The sequence below is a fragment of the Panthera leo genome, chromosome C1 (genome assembly GCF_018350215.1).
Source record: "Panthera leo isolate Ple1 chromosome C1, P.leo_Ple1_pat1.1, whole genome shotgun sequence".
Classification (NCBI taxonomy): Eukaryota; Metazoa; Chordata; class Mammalia; order Carnivora; family Felidae; genus Panthera; species Panthera leo.
In genome coordinates, this window is record NC_056686.1 from 19,025,907 (window position 1) to 19,044,098 (window position 18,192).

At 49.6% G+C, this 18,192-nt stretch overlaps 1 protein-coding gene across 4 annotated transcripts in view; it reads left to right on the forward strand.

The window, feature by feature from the left end:
- The window catches only part of MAN1C1 (mannosidase alpha class 1C member 1), a 141,014-nt gene that overhangs the window by 41,007 nt on the left and 81,815 nt on the right, over nucleotides 1–18,192 (forward strand). For 2 of the 4 annotated variants that reach the window (XM_042953301.1, XM_042953303.1), the window contains exon 2: nucleotides 14,396–14,492. In XM_042953301.1, coding sequence (XP_042809235.1) covers nucleotides 14,396–14,492 — 97 coding nt within the window. The other 2 variants (XM_042953305.1, XM_042953304.1) reach the window with 2 other exon arrangements.

Here is an 18,192-nt window from a genome sequence, read left to right on the forward strand (position 1 = left end):
TGTGTCTAGCCATTGTTATTACTAATGTGCTATATTGACTTCCTCTGCTTGGCCAGCTCGGTACTAGGGGTTGGGAATGTTTTGATGAATAGGTCACAGAGCTTAAAGGCAGGGTAGACAGACTTGAAAGACATTATTGCCCTGCTGAAGTGTCAAGTGTTGTCATTGATGGATGGCAAGGGGCTGCAGGAGAATAGTGAATTCCAGAATGTCGGTACCCATGCTCCAGAATATCAGAATTCCTAATGCAGAAAGAAGGCTGTGGAGGAGTGGGAAGTGCATTGGGAGATTTGGTGGTTTATTCATTCAGTTTTTCATTGGGAAGTGCAAAGGTCCTGCGGTAGTGCGTTATTTTCCTATATAGTACCAAACAGTGACTTGAAACAACACAAATTTATTCTCTTACAGTTGTGGAGGTCAGAAGTTCAAAATGTGTCTCACCGGGCTAAAACCAAGGTATTGGTCAGGCTGCATTTCTTTATGGAGGCTGTGGGGGAGAATCCATTCCCTTGCCTTTTCCAGCTTCTGAAGGTGCCTGCCTTCCGTAGCTCATGGCACCTCCCCCATCTTCAAAGCCAGCAAAGGCCAGTGGAGTCTTTTTCACATTTTGCCACCTGGACACTGACCCTCCTGCCTCCCTCCTTTACTTCTCAGGACCCTTGTGAGTACATTGGCCCACCTGGATAATCTAGGATGATCTCCCCCATCTCAAGGTCGGCTGATTAGCAACCTTAATTTCATCTGAAACCTTGATGTGATGTTACCCTACATACTCGCAGGTTCTGGGGATTAGGACATAGGCACCCCTGGGGGCCATTACCTGCCTCCCCCAGACAGGAAGGGGGCTGTATGCATTTGAAGTGTTGTCCAGAGGTCCCTGGCGTGGACCCCCAGAGAGTGAGAAGGGGCTTGGGGACTGCCCAGAGCAGGCCCTTCGGGAATGGAGTCTTGGGAGTCTCTTGGAGGCACTTAACAGAGAAGAATGGCATTTAACGGTTAACATTTGTAACCCTCTGGCAGTTGGAGAAAGGATGGGGGTGAAGTGGGGCAAGAGAGGAGGCGGGGAGACTGGCTGAGGTTCAGAGGCAGTGGCCTGGGAGGGGAGGAGTGACAGCCTTGCTGGAGGGTGGATGTGCCGTGTGGAGGAGACTCCACGGTTTCAGGAGGACGGCGGTCCCGTTTCCTGATGTAGGAAAGTGATGCACGTGGAACCCAAGAAGGGCAGCCATGAGCGCTGGTGCTCACCACGAATCTTCTGTGTGCCTGGCCGTGCGCTGAGGGCCTCGTGTGGTAATTCATCCACTGGCGGCACCCGCTGGAGGCCGTTAACGCGGTTGCTCCATTCTGCGAGAGGCGATGGGGCCTCTACAGCCAAGAGCATAGACTGCCTGGGTTAGAATCCTGGTTCTGCCGCTGACTTGCTGTGACACTTGGGCATGTGCCTCAGTTTCCTTATATGAGAATGGGAGTGATAATATAGTAACAAGGTTAACGTGAAGATCGAATGCAGTAATATACATGTAAATCACTGGTGACTTGTGGAAACCCCTGGAGAAGCCTAACAGTATCATTATTTTTAAACAGATGGATAATTGAGGCGCAGAGAGGTTAAGTATCTTGTCTAAGGACACACAGGTGGGGAGAGCTGGGATCCAAAGCCAGGCTCTTAGCTCCTGTGCCTTGCTTCTTCCTTGGAAGTGCCTTTCAGAGCCGTGGTGAAAACTACATGCTAATACATGCAGAAGCCCTTATCATGCTTGGTACATGGTCATGTTCCGTAAACGTATGTATGTCGAAGTGCAGTTTCTTTAAAATGAGGGTGATGACACCCATCCTGCCACACTCACAGGTGACTGTCAGGCTCTAATGAGAAAGGGAAAGCACTTTGGAAAGGGTAGGGCTACCTGCACATAGGTGCATTTGCACTAAAATCCTTCAGAGGGCCTTGTTGAACAGTTTCCCCCTGGAATTTCACTCACAGATGAGCTGAGGTCTTCCCCGCTGTCATTTATCTTTGTTCACACCCCATCTCCCTGTCCTTCCCCCCACACCCAGTCTGTGATAAAGTAGAGGAGTGGGGGGGACCCTTCACTTTGCAGGTGGGGAACCATTCTCGCACTGGTAGAGCTCAGATCTCCTTGTGATCTTCTCCCTCAGTTCCTTTTGTCCGGCTGCAGACTCTGTGTCAAGATCATAAAGGTATCCATAGGAAAGAGTCTCGCTCATTCTTGCTATCCCTTGTGGCCTCCCAGTTGGAGATTTTCTTGTTGGGCCTTTGGTAAATCCTTGCTGAGTCAAAGCCACTGGGCAGTCCCGGCATTGCCCTTACTCTGTGGTCCTCATGACATGTGCCACCCAGGGGGATTCCCCCTGTGCTGTCACCATCCTTAGATGTTGATTTCAGCATGTATTCAGGGAAGGCCTCTGTGTGTTGAGCACTCTGCTAGGGGCTGGGGAGCAATAGTGATCAATGGTGGGGGGAAATAGATACTAATTAATCAATCACACAATTAATATAAAATTCTGACTTTGATGATCTTCTCTAATAGGGGAATTCGACCTGATCCAGGCAGCTAGGCTTCTGTAGGACTGAGGTCTGAGAGATGAGTGGAATTTGTCAGGCATAAAGAAGAGAGGGGAGTGGTCCAAGGAGAGGTGCTATCATGTGCAAAGGCCCTGTGTCAGGAAGAGGCGTGGTTCTCCAAGGAACTGAAAAGGAAAGCTGATATGGCTAGGGCAGGGATAGGGAAGATAAGCCGAGGCTGGAGGCATGAGTGGATGGGACTCTACAGGGCTTGATGGGCAATATTGAGTTTGATCTTTATTCCTGATGGAAGTGTTTTAGTATGTTTTGAGGGTGGGGTAGATAGTAGTGTATTTGCATTTTGAATAATCACCCTGGCTACAGTGTGGAGAGCAGTGTAGGAGGTGGGAGAGGACTCCTGAAGGCCAGTTAGGAAGCTGCCACATGAGTCCCACGGAGAGGTGGGAGCACCCTGGATCAGAGTCTTGGGGCAGAGAGAAAAGAATGGAAGGATGCTTCATGGGTAAATTAACAGGGCAGCTGTGATCCTTTGGCTGTTCTTTATTGAGCACGTGTTATGTACCAGCTACTGTGCCACACAGTTTACATATGTTATTTACTTTCAGGGTTATTATAAGGATTAAATATTCCTGTCCTTATTTTACTGATGAGGAAACTGAGACTCAGAGAGATTAAGTCACTCACTCCAGGCCACACAGCCAATTCATGGCAGAGCCCTATACAGCTTCTCAAACTTCAGTGTGCATTTGGATCACCTGGGGATCTTGTTAAAATGCTGGGTTTAATTCAGCAGGTCTGGGGTGGGGCCCGGGATGCTGCATTCCTAACCTGTTCCCTGGGTATGCCCAGCTTCTGGTCCCTGGACCGCACTTGAGCGGCAGGGTCTGTCTGCCGCCAGGGCTCACATTCTCAACCATGGCGCCTTAGAACAGCTATAGATGAAGTAAGATTTCTTACACTGTCAAATCTGAATCCCCACGGGCACGATGTGGGAGAGCTGTCTGGACCTCAGATAGGTAGGGAGTGATAGGACATTTTCATTTCCTACATTTGCCTTTCACCCTCTCAAGCAAACCTCAAACTGAAAAAACGGTTGGAGGCAGCACTTCCCCCTTCTATTCCGCATCCCACCCCTTCACCCCTCAGCACAACCCAATCCCACCTGTATCCAGCTTCTGAACTAGACCAGGGGTTACGTGTAGCCACGGATGTCTCTTCAACAGCCACCAATCAGATCACACTGTGGGGCACTGATAGATGGGGTTAGACTGAGGAATCTCATATGGATGGTTTCTCAGTACCAAGCTGTCGGCTGTTTCCCTGGACCGTACTGAAAGGGAAGGGAAAAAAAAAATCAACCCAACATTCCAATCTCTTTAACTGTATGGTCATTAGATCCCAGGATCATTAGAGACCAAATCTCCCGGCTCAGCCCCTGCAGATGGGGCCAGGTGTCACTGCTGGGAGACGCCAATAAGGCTGTGAGTCATGGTGTGTGCACTTGTCTTTAATGACTGGGAAAATCCAGTTCCCTTCTTGGCAGCTTTGAGACGTTGCAACTGTGGTTCTGGGTCACTGCCAGGCCTGATGCTGTCTGTGTGCGGGTTTTCTTTAAAAAGGGGAATGTCTCACCATTTCATTGACCACTCCTTCCTCCCCAGTTGCCCCAGGGAACTTTGCAACACAACCTTTCTCTTAGTTTTCCACTCTAGTGGCGGGCTGCCAGTCATTCCGATGTCCTCCCTTCCTCGAACGCATCCTTTCTCTCTTGGTTCCATTGTTCTGGGGCTCCTGAGCCAGGCCGAGCATCTGTGTCGGGTGACATGGTGGATGCTGGTCGCTTTTCTCAGGAGAGAATTCTAGAGCTCGGAGACAGGTAGAAAGAACATCTTAAACAAAATAATAATGTCTGCATCAGACCATGAAATAGTTTTCATTTTAAGATTTCATGTCATTGCAATTCGTTCAGGTGGACAAGAACGTCTTTTGTTTGACAGAGAACTGAAGGGATGTCTTAGGATTCAGCTCCCATTGCTCTGCCTGTGTCTCTCTCTCATTGGAGCTGTGTTTTCTGCCTTTGCAGGACTTGGCCAAAGGAAGGCTTTGTGGTCTATTGTTAGGTGTTCTTTGGAATCTATAAATCACAGACTGCTGGGAGGGAGGGGCTTCTCGAGCTCATCCAGAGCTGCCTTCTGTCTCCAGCACGGACGTGCATGGATGCACACGCAAATGATGACTGCCTGTTGAGTATTTCTGGAACCCAGTGGGGGCAGAGGTATGCTTTCTCTTGGCATTTAGTTCTCATGTCTCTTGATTCTTAATGTCACGTTCTCGAGTCCATCCCAAATTCCTCTTGCTGTGGCTCAGGCTGCCCCTGCCCTAGTCAGCTGCGCTACCGTCCTGGCCCACGTTCTTGGAGATCGTACCATCCCGGTGCAGTTAGGTGTGTGTCCTGTCCACGGCGAGTCACTTCCCTAGTCTGAGCCTCACGTGGTTCTTGTAAAATGTGGCTTTGGGAATAGACTGTGTCTCTGGCACTCAGATTCTATTTGACTTTGAGATGCAGGCTCTGTGCTTCTGTCGTTTCTCTTGCTGGTTGGCCTTCTCTCTGACACCCAGCTATAAAGGTCTTCTCTTCTGTCAAGCCCGGTGCCACCCTATCCACCCTATGGCCACCCGCCTACCCAAGCACTCCCTCTAGACTTGGGAGTAGCACCATAGCGTTTCTTCCTTATGTGTTTCATCCTAACAACCTTTAGCTTGTATGTTACAAACATTCCTGGATATTCATTGTAGAAAATCCAGAAAGAATAGTTCAATAAGAAGAACAAAACTAACAACCAGTGAACTTCTCACTATCAGACGTAACCGCTGTCGGCACTTCGGTGTATTTTCTTCCTTTTTTTTTCCCCCCTTAAAATACTTACACATGGTCCAGTAAATTTCACATTATATAATTTGATGCCCTGCTTTTTCACTGAATATTCTATAATTAGCATTTCTGTGTATCACTACGCACACTTAGAAACAATTTTTATTATCTGTTTAATACTTTATATCTCATCCTTTATCGAGCTCTTGCATGATTATATGAATACCTATCCTGTCAAGCCTCTGAACTACCCAGATCAAATGGGATGAAATGTGCAAAGAGCTACACAAATATAAATGACCGTAAGTTTTATGTCCCCAAGTGAACTACATTACTGAATTGTCACAAACTTGTCATATATTTTTCTGTCACCAGGTTTTGCACATCAATGGGCACAACAAGCCATCTGGATTTGCTCTTTAAAAGGGAACATACATATTAATAAATTCTGATTTTCTTTCCCCCAGCAATTTCTTAGAGCCTCTGGCCTAAGGAGCTCACTCGAAGTGCAGAAAAAGGAAATGTGCACAGAGATGTTCATTAGGGCATTATTTACAATTGCCGCAAAGTAAAAGTCCCTGACACATCTGATTATATGGGAGGAGGGCTGAGTAAATGACGCTGAACTGGCTTGCTAGCCTATTGTATAGCTATCGAAAATGATATTTGCAAAGCCGTTGCAATAAAATGGACCTTGTTTCTGCCATCATCCCTGGAAGAAGCAAAGGTGAATGGAAAAGAGAGGAAAGAAAAGTACCCAAGTGGGAATGGTGGTTATAGTATTCAAATAGTGGGTGGTGGTTTTCTTTTGCTTTTCTTTTTTTTTTTTTTTTTTAAATTTTTTTTTTTTAACGTTTATTTATTTTTGAGACAGAGAGAGACACAGCATGAACGGGGGAGGGGCAGACAGAATCGGAAGCAAGCTCCAGGCTCTGAGCCATCAGCCCAGAGCCCGACGCGGGGCTCGAACTCGCGGACCGCAAGATCGTGACCTGAGCTGAAGTCGGATGCCCAACCGACTGAGCCACCCAGGCGCCCCTTCTTTTGCTTTTCTACAGTGAGCATGTACATGTTGGATACATTAAGAGATGGATGGACGGACGGACGGATGGATGGATGGATGGATGGAAGGAAGGATAGATAGGGTTAGCAACTTTATTCTTTAAAAGTATCATAAAGAATGTGTACAGAAGAGGGAGGTAGGGGGCACAGAGCTGAGCTCAAGTGTGGGGAGCGACCTGGATGTGGAGAACGAGAATGGGGGCTGAAGCCTGGACCGAGCTGAGACTTCTGGAAAATGCTCAGAACCACAAAGGGGACTATTTATTTTTGGAATGGGAAGAACAGAGTACGGATGGGCATCTCATTTGAACATAGTAACATCATTATAAAAGGAAAAACCCAAACTGCTAGTTCCTCATTTGCTCCTACTTTTGACTAGAGCTGGCAGGACAGGCCTTGCAGAGAGTCTGGCAACGGGCGCGTTCTGTCATAGTTTATAAAAGTGGAGGTAAACAGCGGGCACCTGGGTGGCTCAGTTGGTTAACCGCCCGGTTCTTTTTTTTTTTAAATTTTTTTAAACGTTTATTTATTTTTGAGACAGAGAGAGACAGAGCATGAATGGGGGAGGGTCAGAGAGAGAGAGGGAGACACAGAATCGGAAACGGGCTCCAGGCTCTGAGCTGTCAGCACAGAGCCCGACGCGGAGCTCAAACTCACGAACTGTGAGATCATAACCTGAGCTGAAGTTGGACGCTTAACTGACTGAGCCACCCAGGCACCTCTCTAGCCCCCCTTTTTTAAGTAGGCTCTATGCCCAATATGGGGCTCAAACTCACAACCCTGAGAATAAGCAGTGTATGCTCTACCCACTGAGCCAGTCAGGTGCCCCCCCCCAAATGTTGTTTTTTTTTTAAATAATCTCAGACTTGTAGAAAAGTTGCAAAAATATAAAAAAGATATCACATTTACCCTTCACTCAGATTCCTCAAATATTACCGTTTTCTCTTTTCTCTTGCTACACACACATAACAACACAGTTTTCTGAACCATTTGAGAGTAAGATGCAAGCATAATGCCCCTAACCCTTAAATACTGCATTGTGTATTTCCAAAACCTTCATGCCACTTTTCTACATAACCACAGTAAAACTGTTAAAATAGGAAATTGAGGGGTGCCTGGGTGGCTCAGTTGGCTAAGCATCTGACTCTTGATTTTGGCTCAGGTCATGATCTTATGGTTCGTGAGACTGAACCCCGTGCCGACAGCATGGGGTTCTCTCTCTGCCCCTCTACTGCTCGCACTCTCTCAAAATAAATTGAAAGGAAGGAAGGAAAAGGGGAAAAGAAAGAAAGAAGGAAAGAAAGAAAGGAAGGAAGAAATTTGACACTGATATGATACTGCCACCTGATTCTTACACCCCATTCAGATTTTGTCAGTTCTGAATGAAAGTTGTCTTTATAGAAATAGTTGTCTTTATAGAAATAATAATAATCGCTGCTCTGGGATTACATTCAAGTTCACATACAGCATTTAGGTCATGTCTCTCTGGTCTCCTTGAGTCTATAACAGTCCCTCAGTCTTTCCTTTTCTTTCATGACCTTAATGTCTTTGAAGAGTGAAGGTCATTTACGTTGTACATTGTCCCCAGATTTCGGTTTGTGTTTTGGGCGGGAATGCCACTGAAATGATGGTGGTGTATCCTCAGTGTGTCCTATCATGTGGTGTATGACATCTAATTGTCCCTACTAATAGTTTTTAAAAATATAAATAACTTGGGGCGCCTGGGTGGCTCAGTCGGTTAAGCGTCTGAATTCAGCTCAGGTCATGGCCTCACAGTTCGCGAGTTTGAGCCCTGCATCAGGCTCTGTGCTGACATCTCAGAGCCTGGAGCCTGCTTGGGATTCTGTGTCCCTCTCTGTCTCTGCCTGTCCCCCACTTGTACTCTGTCTCTCTCTCTATCTCTCAAAGATAAATAAACATTAAAAAATTTTTTAATAAAATAAAAAATATAAATATTGAGATATAATTCACATACCATAAAAATCACCTGTTTGGAAAGTATAAAATTCAGTGGTTTTTAGTAATTCACATAGCTGTACAGTCCTCATCCACCAACTATAGAACATTTTCATCACCCCAAAAAGGCATCATACCCACTAGTCATCATTCTCCATGTCTTCCTTTCCCCAGCCCCTGGTAACCACTAATCTACTTCCCGTCTGCATGGATTGGCCTGTTCTGGACATTTCATAGACATGGAAGCCTACATTCCGTGGCCTTTTATGTCTGGCTTTCCCTTAGCACAGTGTTTTCAAGGTCCCTCCCTGCTCTGGAGTATATTAGTACTTCCTTTCTGTTTATGGCTAAGTACTACTCCATTCCATATGTATTCTACATTTTGTTGATTCATTCATCAGTCAGTGGACATTTGGGTTGTTTTCACCTTTTCGCTATTAAAAATAGCGCTGCTGTGCACATTTGTATACAAGCTTTTGTGCGGACTCGTGGTTTTTTTATTTTCCAGGGGACGTGTCAGGGGACCCCTCGGTTCAGTGATTCGCCAGGGAGGGCTCACAAGCTTCAGCACTTAGCCCTACTCCCGGCTGAGATTTTTACTGTAGCGACAGGACGCAGAGAGAAATCAGCAGAGGGAAAAAGTGCATGCAGGGAAGCCCAGAGGAAACCAGGCACCGCTTCCAAGAGTCCTGTCCCGGTGGAATCACGCAGGAGATGCTGAGTTCTTCTAGCACGGAATTGTGACAACACGCATGAGGTGTTATTTATCAGGGAAGCTCATTAGAGACTCAGTGCCTGAGGTTTTTACTGGGGTATGGTCACATAGGTACTATTTTATTTTATTTTATTTTATTTTATTTTATTTTATTTTATTTTTGATTTTTTTTAACGTTTGTTCATATTCGAGAGAGAGAGAGAGACAGAGTGCAAGTTAGGAAGAGGCAGGACGAGAGGGAGACACAGAATCCGAAGCAGGCTCCAGGCTCGGAACTGTCAGCATGGAGCCCGATGGGGGGCTTGAACCCGTGAACCGTGAGATCATGACCTGAGCCGAAGTCAGACACAACCGACTGAGCCACCCAGGTGCCCCACATAGGTACCATTTTAGCATGTACCAAAACTCTAGACTCCCTGAAGGAAAGCGGGTGTTCAGCATAAGGTCAGGAAACTACCCTCACTATTTAGGATGGTGGGAACATTCGCGAAATCCACGTTCCCACATGCCAGCCAAGGACCAACCTTGCAGGCAGGCCTTTCCAGGGATAGAAGCCTGGGGCCAGCTGTTGGCTCTTTTCTACACAGGTCCACACCTGAAAGTGCAGTTGCTGGGACTATTTAACCAAAATCCTCTCCAACACCAAACTTCTCTCCAATGTGACTACACCATTTTCATTCCCATCAGCAATGCATGAGGGTTCCAATTTCTCCCCGTTGTGGCCAACACTCGCTGTTGTCCGTCTTTTTGATTATAGCCTCCTAAGAGACAGTAATAGGTTTTTAAGTTAGTGATTTGCAAGCATTTAGAACAAAAAATGCTGATTCGGAGGAGCCAAAATGGGTTCTCTAAGAACAAATCGTGCCAGTCTAACCCCTGATTTTCCTTTAAAAAAAAAAAAAAGCAGCAATTTATTTTTTCTGTACAAGCTATGCTAGGGGACTGTTTTGTGTTTCAGCCCTGTCCTTCAAATATCTCCATGTCCAAAAATGGAGACACGGGGCTTGTAGTGATTGGTGGGCTCCTCACTTGCTGACAGATGACACTCAAAAATGCTACATCCAGGAGAAAGACCCCTGCTGCTGTTCCCCGACGCCGTTCTCAGCCCCCCTGTTTAATGTTTCTGTCCAAAACTCAGGGGGAGACACAGATGGCAGTCCTATCAAGTTTGCAGATTACCCAAAGCAGACAGACACATGCACATTGAATTATAAGATCTGGTTCCAGAAAGATCCTGACAGCACAGAATGGTAGGCAGAGTCCTACAAGATGAAATTATTAGGGACAAGTGGCAAGTCCCCGCCCACAGGATCTGGTCCAGATGAGAGTAGGGAGAGTCTGCACTTTGGTTTTCGGCTCATTCACAAAAGTATAGCCAGCCATAACGAATGGGCGACGAAGTCTCAGGGCATCTTGGAAAAACGTTATGACGTGTGGGTCTGCCGTTTCAGGGGACTCAGGGCTCTGCCGTGAGGGGTGCTGTTGAAGGAGCTGGGCACTCAGTTGGCCAACAGACAGCCTGAGGTGACTGGTGAGTTGACCTACCTGCCGGAAGGTCTCTGCTATGAAGGCAGTATGAACTGTCTTCCCCATGGCCCATAGGGAAAACAGATTTGGACTGATTAAGGAAGAACTTTGTGAAACTACAGTCAAATGGGCTGCCTGATAAGGTGGTGAGCACCCCGTCACTGGGGGTGTTCAAACAGACATGGCATAATCTTTTATTAAAGAACTTGCATGAGGCAAGAGGGAGACTTGATGACCTTTGAGGTCTTAGAATTGCCTAACAGGAAGCCAGGGACTATCTACCTCTCAAGCCCAATCCGAGGGTCACCCAAGGCATGTATCACCAGCTGCAGAGTGAGATTAGCCTTTCTGTGGGTCATCCTCAGCTTGTGCCCCTCACAGTCTGTGTGTCCGTCAGCACACTTGGGGATCCACTTGAGACACACACACTCGCCCTCTTCTGAGTGCCTCTGTTGTGCAGAAGCCCCGCCCCTCTGACCCATTACCTGCCTTGCCCATGATGTGTGTGGTCTGCCAGTCTGCCAACCATGTGTTAAACTCTACAGCCATTTTCTTGTTCTTACAGTCATTCAGCAAATATTTAGTGAGCCACCTATTATGTGCCAGTCCCTGGATGAGTTGCCAGGCATGTGGCAATGAATAGGGGTTTAGGGGACTTACCCCATAATCCAAGTATAAAACTTGACTGCGGGCTGCTGCAGGGCGTGACATCAGGAATGCAGGGGAAGGAGTGGGAGGGGGGGGCAGGTCTGACTTAGGCCTCCTGCCCTGCAAATTGCCCTGCACACTATTTCAACTGGGATCTGAAGGAAGATAAGCAGTTGGCAGGAAGTAGAGGGTGGGGCCAGGGAGCATCCCCACAGTGGCTGTGGCCCAAACTGCAGCTGAGCACAGGACAGGACACCTGGTCGGTGCTTGCTTGCGGGGCTTGAGGAAGAGAAGTAAGGACTACCTGGCTGGGGGTCTTTTCCCGTCCCCTGCTCATCCAGTGCCCAGGTTGAGCCACTTGTGACCCGAGATGGGAGACGTCTTGTGTGTGTGTGTGTGTGTGTGTGAGAGAGAGAGAGAGAGAGAGAGACTGAGAGCCACCTTGGTTGCTTCCTGAATCTAGTCCCAAGTGGCACAGGGATTATTTGTGCCTCCGTTCCCCTCCACTGATGTGGATGACTGAGAACGCAGGCCCCGTTCCAAACGTCTCCACAGTGGCAGCTCCTCTGAGAACACGTAGATACCTACGATTCTCCTAATTACTCTGGTACACCCACTTCTCTCTCTTTCTCTTAAGCAGGGGGGATTGGAGGGGAGGGTGCGGTCCTCCCCCTCCAGACCTCTGCTGCTGCTTCCCTGCTGTCATTTATGTTTTACCAGCCTCCTGCCGCTCTCCCACCCTCCCCTCCCCCCCTCACAATGGCTAAACTGAGGGGGCCTCCAGATAAGAGAGACTGAGGGAGGAGGCCAGTCTCCCTTAAGCACTCATACCCGGCAATTAGTTTCTGTTATTGCCAATTCAGGATAAGTAGAAAATAACAGAGGAATAGAACTAGGACTCAAAGCCTGTGCCAAGTGCTTGGCATGCGTTACCATGACATTTTCATGTATGTCACATGGGAAGCCACATATCAGGCCAGGCATGGGGATGGGCTTGGCCGGTGTGGGAGTCAAAAGAGCTGGATTCCAGCCCTGCTGGCTGTGCTTCCCTCATCACTTCCATCTCGGGGCCTCGGCTTGAACATCTACGAAATGGAGAGGTGCTGCTAGATTATTCTGCCATTTCACAGGGAATGCGGGACCTAGGCTTGTCACGTCTGCCCTCCTGGTCTGTGTGTTTGGGCCACAGTGGCAAACACAGCGGAAGTTTTGGTCCAGATGTGTCTGGAAGGGACTGCTTCTAAGCCTTGGTACCCAGAGTGGCAGAACATAGAGGATGAAGGTAGAGACGTCCAGAGAGAGGGAGCTGAGACAGGAAGGTAGGCTGGGAGATAGGGGGAGAAAAGTAGAAGGGTGCCGGACAGCGTCTGGAGGTGAGGTTGGAAATAGAAACACATCACCAGATCTGTCGTTTTCAGGGGTGGCCCATGGACCAGCAGCATCACGCGGGAACTCAGTAGAAAGGCAAATTCTTGGCCCCACCCCCCCCAGACCTGCTGAATCAGAAACTCAAGGATGGAGCTGATAGTCAGATTCAGCAAGCTTTCCAGGTGATTCTAATGCACACAGAGTTTGAGAGCTAAGGGTGACTGGAAGGAGGGTGGTGGCTGAGGCTTGGGGGACAGACCGGATGGGAATTTTAGAGGCTGAGGAGGCTTGTCAATCACGTGCAGGTCGGAAACCAGGCATTTCCAGCTACTTTCTTTCATTCAAACCTTTCAGGATTGGGGATTAAACCTTTCAGCAAAGTAGCCCTTGCTGTTCCCATTTCAAAGAGGTGTCCACTGAGGCTCCAAGACTTGCCAAAGTCAAAGCAGGGGTGAGATGAGAACCCAGGCCACTCTGGCCCTGAAGCCTGAGTTCTTTCCACCACACCAGCTGCCTCCTCACCCACCTGTCCTTCAGCTGTGCCTCTGCCGCCTGCCCCTGCTCCCTCCTCTGCTCCTCTGTCACCCAGGCAGCCCACCATGCAGAGGCAAAAAGACAGCATCCTTGAGGCAAATAAGGGGGACCCTGGGGGATGGGGGAGCAGGGCTGAGGGTATATTGTTAGCCTGGCTTCCTCCAGCCTCCAGTGCTAAGTGCGGCTGGAGGACTAAGGTGGTTGCATGATGTTCCTACAGGCCAACATAGTTGCCTTAATGTAGTAAGAACTGCACAGCCTGGGTGCCAAAGTCAATAAATACTCGTTGCTGCCTACATGTACCAAGCCCTGTGCTGGGTGCTGTGGGAGAAACTGAGGCAAGCATAGTTTCTGGCTTCAAGGAGCTTATGGTTCAGAGCCAGGGAAACAAAAACTGACAGTGACTAGCTGGGGTGCTAGGAAGCCTGGGATGGCCAGGGTACGTCAACAGGTGTTGGAAAAGTTCAGAGAGACTCATGTGGTGACTTTAGGGGACAAAACAAGGACTTTGGGGGACAGGCCTACGGCTTTGGGGCCACAGGGCACCGGTTCCATTCCCAGCACTCTCATTGACTGGGTAACCTTGGACAAGTGCCCTCATGTCTTTGCCCTGTGTGCTTATCTACAGAATGGAGTCAACAATCCCTCACTAGGGGATTGCTTTATTAGATTACACCTGGCACCACTCAGCGAGTTATTTCCTTCCTTTCAGAGGATCAGTTTAGGCCAGAGCAAAACAGGAAGGCTTCATGGAAGAGGTAGCTTTTCTCTTTGGCACTGAAGGGTGGCTAGAATATATTTGGTGCTTTCTGTGTCTTCTCTAAGGAATCTGTGGGTAGACTCTGGACTCATGGGGTCGTCTGAGGAGAACGGCCTTTCAGGCAGCTGTGGAGAGGGGCAGAGAGAGAGAGAGAGACACAGAATGTGAAGCAGGTTCCAGACTCCCAGCTGTCAGCGCAGAGCCCGATGTGAGGCTCGAACTCACTAACCGCAGGATCATGACCTGAGCCGAAGTCGGACGCTTAACCGACTGAGCCACTCAGGCGCCCCTGGAAGGTTATTTTTTCGATGTGGTTTCGGATCCTATTGCAGAGGGCAAAGCCAGGTGGCCGGTACAGGTTGTTGGGAACGGCCGTGCTCAGGTTCCGTTTCCTGCTTTTTCTTGTAGATGATGCAGTTCGCCTGGCAGAGCTACAAGCGTTACGCGATGGGGAAAAACGAGCTCCGGCCACTCACGAAAGACGGCTACGAGGGCAGCATGTTCGGTGAGTTGGTGTCCGGCAGACCCACCGCCCCCCCTCTGCGGACTGAGTGGGGTGCGGTTTTGACTTTTCACCCCCTGAGTTGTGTTCCTATTTCCCCAGACCTGGGGGATCCCAAGGCTGACTTCCTTCTGGGCTGTTCAGGCTCCTGAGCTTTCTAGATTTGGGGGAAGCCCACACGCTTCCGTCTCACTTTACACTCGTCTCTGTATGTACTTAGTGTGTGTTTTCGAGCAAACACACTCGGACGTGTGGCCGAGGACAGTGAGGAATGGAGACCTGCTTCCAAGGAGTAGGTTTGGAGCTCTGAAGGACAGATGCGGAGGGGCTTTAAATCCACTCCTCCAGGCGTAGCTGTAAAATGATCTCGGGTGATTTCATAGAGAAACAGAAGAGGTTTCTGATGACGTGGGCGCGGGCACTGCCTCCAGGGTCCTACAGGTGCGGCTCGCACGCTGACTTGGTGGACGGACAGAACTGTAGCCCGGCAGGGAGCGGCATGGGTGCCACCTCGTGTCACCAGCTCGTGTGTGACCTGCAGCCTCACTTGCCCATGTCTCTTCCCTCTCCAGCCACGGTTCTCCTAACTCGAAAGCCTCTCTCAGCTGGAGAGACTGCAGAGTGCCTTATTGTGGGCATGACCTCACGTTCCAAATGTAACACCCTTCCAAGTCGCCAGCTCTCCTCTCTGTAGGCCTTTCACAAGAAAAGCCTCCCGGCTTGCTTCTTCCTTGAGAGACGGGAGCTGTCTGGGGCTGGAGACAAAAATTCACCTGCTGTGTTCCTTACTCCTTAGAGACACAGGCTCCTGAGGTCCAGACCCAAAGAACCAAGTCAGTTGAAAAGTCCCAGGAAAACCTTTTTAATGTTTATGTATTTTGAGAGAGAGAGAGGGCAGGCGAGAGGGGCGGAGGGAGCGCGAGAGAGAGAGAATCCCAGGCATGCTCCATGCTCAGTGTGGAGCCTGACTCAGGGCTTGATCTCACGACCGCAAGATCACGACCTGAGCCGATATCAGGAGTCGGCACTTAACCAACTGAGCCACCCAGGCTCCCCTCCCAGGAAAACCTTGAAGACAAATTTAAAGGAATGGCCCCTGTGTGTATGGTCTTATTAGAAGCATTTGTGTTGCGGGAAAAGAGACACAGGACCTGCTTTCCTCCCCGTAACCAGTCAGCATCACATCCTTTCTGGACGTTCAGATAATTCACTCAGGGTGCGCGTGCGCGCGTGTGTGTCTTGGGGGCGGGGTGGGGGGGGTGGAAAAGGAAGAGAGAGAGAAAGAAAGAATTTGGGTAGCTGCTTTTATTTTTCTGATTATCACAGGAATGTAGGGGAAAAGAAAAAGTATCGAAAGGTGTAAAACAGAAAACAACTCGTTCTGCCACCCGGATGCAGCCTGTGTTGATATCTTGGTTCACTTCCTTCCAGTCTTCTCTGTACTTTTTTTCGCTCTCTGTATGCAATTCCATGTCCTCTTTCTCTCTCCATCTCTCTCTGTTTTGGCTTAATGTTACATTCATAGGTATTTCCCTAACTTATTCAAATTTTTTTCATAAAGAATGGTTTTAATGGTTGCAATTAATGCACGGATGTGCCGTAGTTCATTGAACTATCCTGCTAACGTTGGACAGAAGCCGTTTCCATTTTTTTGCTATTAAAAACCATTCAGCAGTTGCCATCTTTGTGCATAAAATGTTGTCTTAGCATAGATTGCTACGGAGGACTCTTGAGTCAGAGGAGAGGAAGACAGATGTTTCCTTAACCTCAAATATGAAATGTACAGATTTCTGTTGAGGAGCCTGGTTGTCCTCCCTGCCTTAGAACAGACCTTCCCCAACATCAGCCCGGGGGAAAGGCGGCTGGCATGAGTCTCCTCACAGCTGTTGGAGCTTTGGCTCCTGATGTAAATCGGGGCTGGAACCACGGAGGCAGTGTGCGAATTTTCGGAGAATTGGTGGAAGTCGGGGGAGGCTGATTTCTGAAACTGCGCAGCAGGGGCATAGCTGTTGCTCAGACCATCCATGGGGACAGAGGGAGCACCACGGGGAGCACTCCAGGGAGGATCGGGCTAAGCCACCTCCCCTTGTGTAAACATTCCTCAAGGCTGCCATTTGCATCTCAACTCTTCAGCCCCTCTTCAGTCACCAGACCTGATGGGAGAGTGGGCAGCTGGAATGGTGGAAAGAAACTTGGACCTGGGTACAGGTCCTCACTCTGCCCTGTGGTGTATGGCCAGGTCCAAGTCACTTCGCCTCTCTGGGCCCCTGCTCATCCGTCCTTCACACTGGACTTCTGTGTGAGCACGTATGACCACGCAGAGGGCCAAGCGTGTATGAGTGATTTACGATTTACAGCATAACAAATGCAGTCGGCAGTTGCCCAGGTGAGGCCATGGGAGGTCCTGAGGTCCCCCGGGCATCTGTCTCCCAGAGCAGCCTTAGCAGGACCCCCGGTGCCGCATCGTCCAGTGTTTGCAACAGCCCTGGCAGTGACGCAGCGTCTTTCTTCTGCCGCCAGCAGAGAAGTGGCAGTGGGCAGCTGGCTCCTGGGAGAGGAGGGTGGGCAGGGGCCCGGGTACTGGGCAGGGAGAGCTGGTCTCAGTTTACTCTTTCACTCAACAAGTGTTTATTTACCAGCTCCTGGTTGTGTGAGCTTAGGCAAGTCAGCTCTCTACGATTCTGAGTTTTTCTGCACAGCGGAGCTACAGAAGACCTCAGAGCCCCAGCCCAGGGCCTACCTGACACGGAGAACCTGCCAAATGGGTAGTAGCTATGACCGTGGCGACCGCATGTGTGTCTTATGAGACAGAGGCTTATGGGAATGCAGAGGAGGAAGAGGTTCTGGTTTGGACTGGATCCATGAGGGGCTTTGAAGCCAGATTGTTCCCGAAGACAGAAGGAGGTGAACTGGCCTGAATTCAGCTGCTTGTCACCCTGCCACTTCTTTTTCTGGACTCACGTGGGCCGCTGGGTGGCCTCGTTGCTGGGCTCTGGCCGCTGCCGTCTTCCGTGACTTCGCCGTAAACTGAGCCCCGCCGAGAAGGTCGGGTGGGAGCAGTGCCCACCCTGCCCCACCCGGCCGAGTCGTTTGGACACGGGCTCTTGCAGTCCCCTCTTCCTGGCCTGCAAGGCCAAGAGGGCTGCATGCGGGGAGGAGTGATGGGTTCACACTGGCGCCTGGCTCTGCAGGGAGAACATCAGATGCCGAGCGTGATGTCCTGTGCAGCCCTCCTCCGCATTTCACCACGTTGGTTCCCCTCTCAGCTGCCCGTGCACCCCTCCCTGAATCTGTTCTCACTCTGAGAGCAAGACCACTGAGCGAGGTATCTCTCAAGCCAGTGTTTGTGTCCTAAGCAATTCAGGATCAAAGTGCCTTCCTTTTTACTAACATCCAGCTCAGCAGGCCCTGTCCGAAATTGTTCCCAAGACCCCGGGGCTGTGGGTAAGGACACAGCCTGCTCCTTGCCTTGTGGCCCAGGCCACGGCAGGTATCCGCTTCTTTCCCCGTCCTCTGAGATGTCACCGGAACGTCCCTGTTAGTGTCCAGCCAGATGGTGGAAAGAGCGTGGACTTTGGATCTAAGCCTGCCTGAGCAGGGCCTCTGTGTTGCCACTTGGTAGCTGTGTGGCCTCAGACTGTGGAGTGGGGCAGAGGCCCCTGCCTCCTGGGCCTGTGGTGACAGACTGGAGACAAAGGCCTAG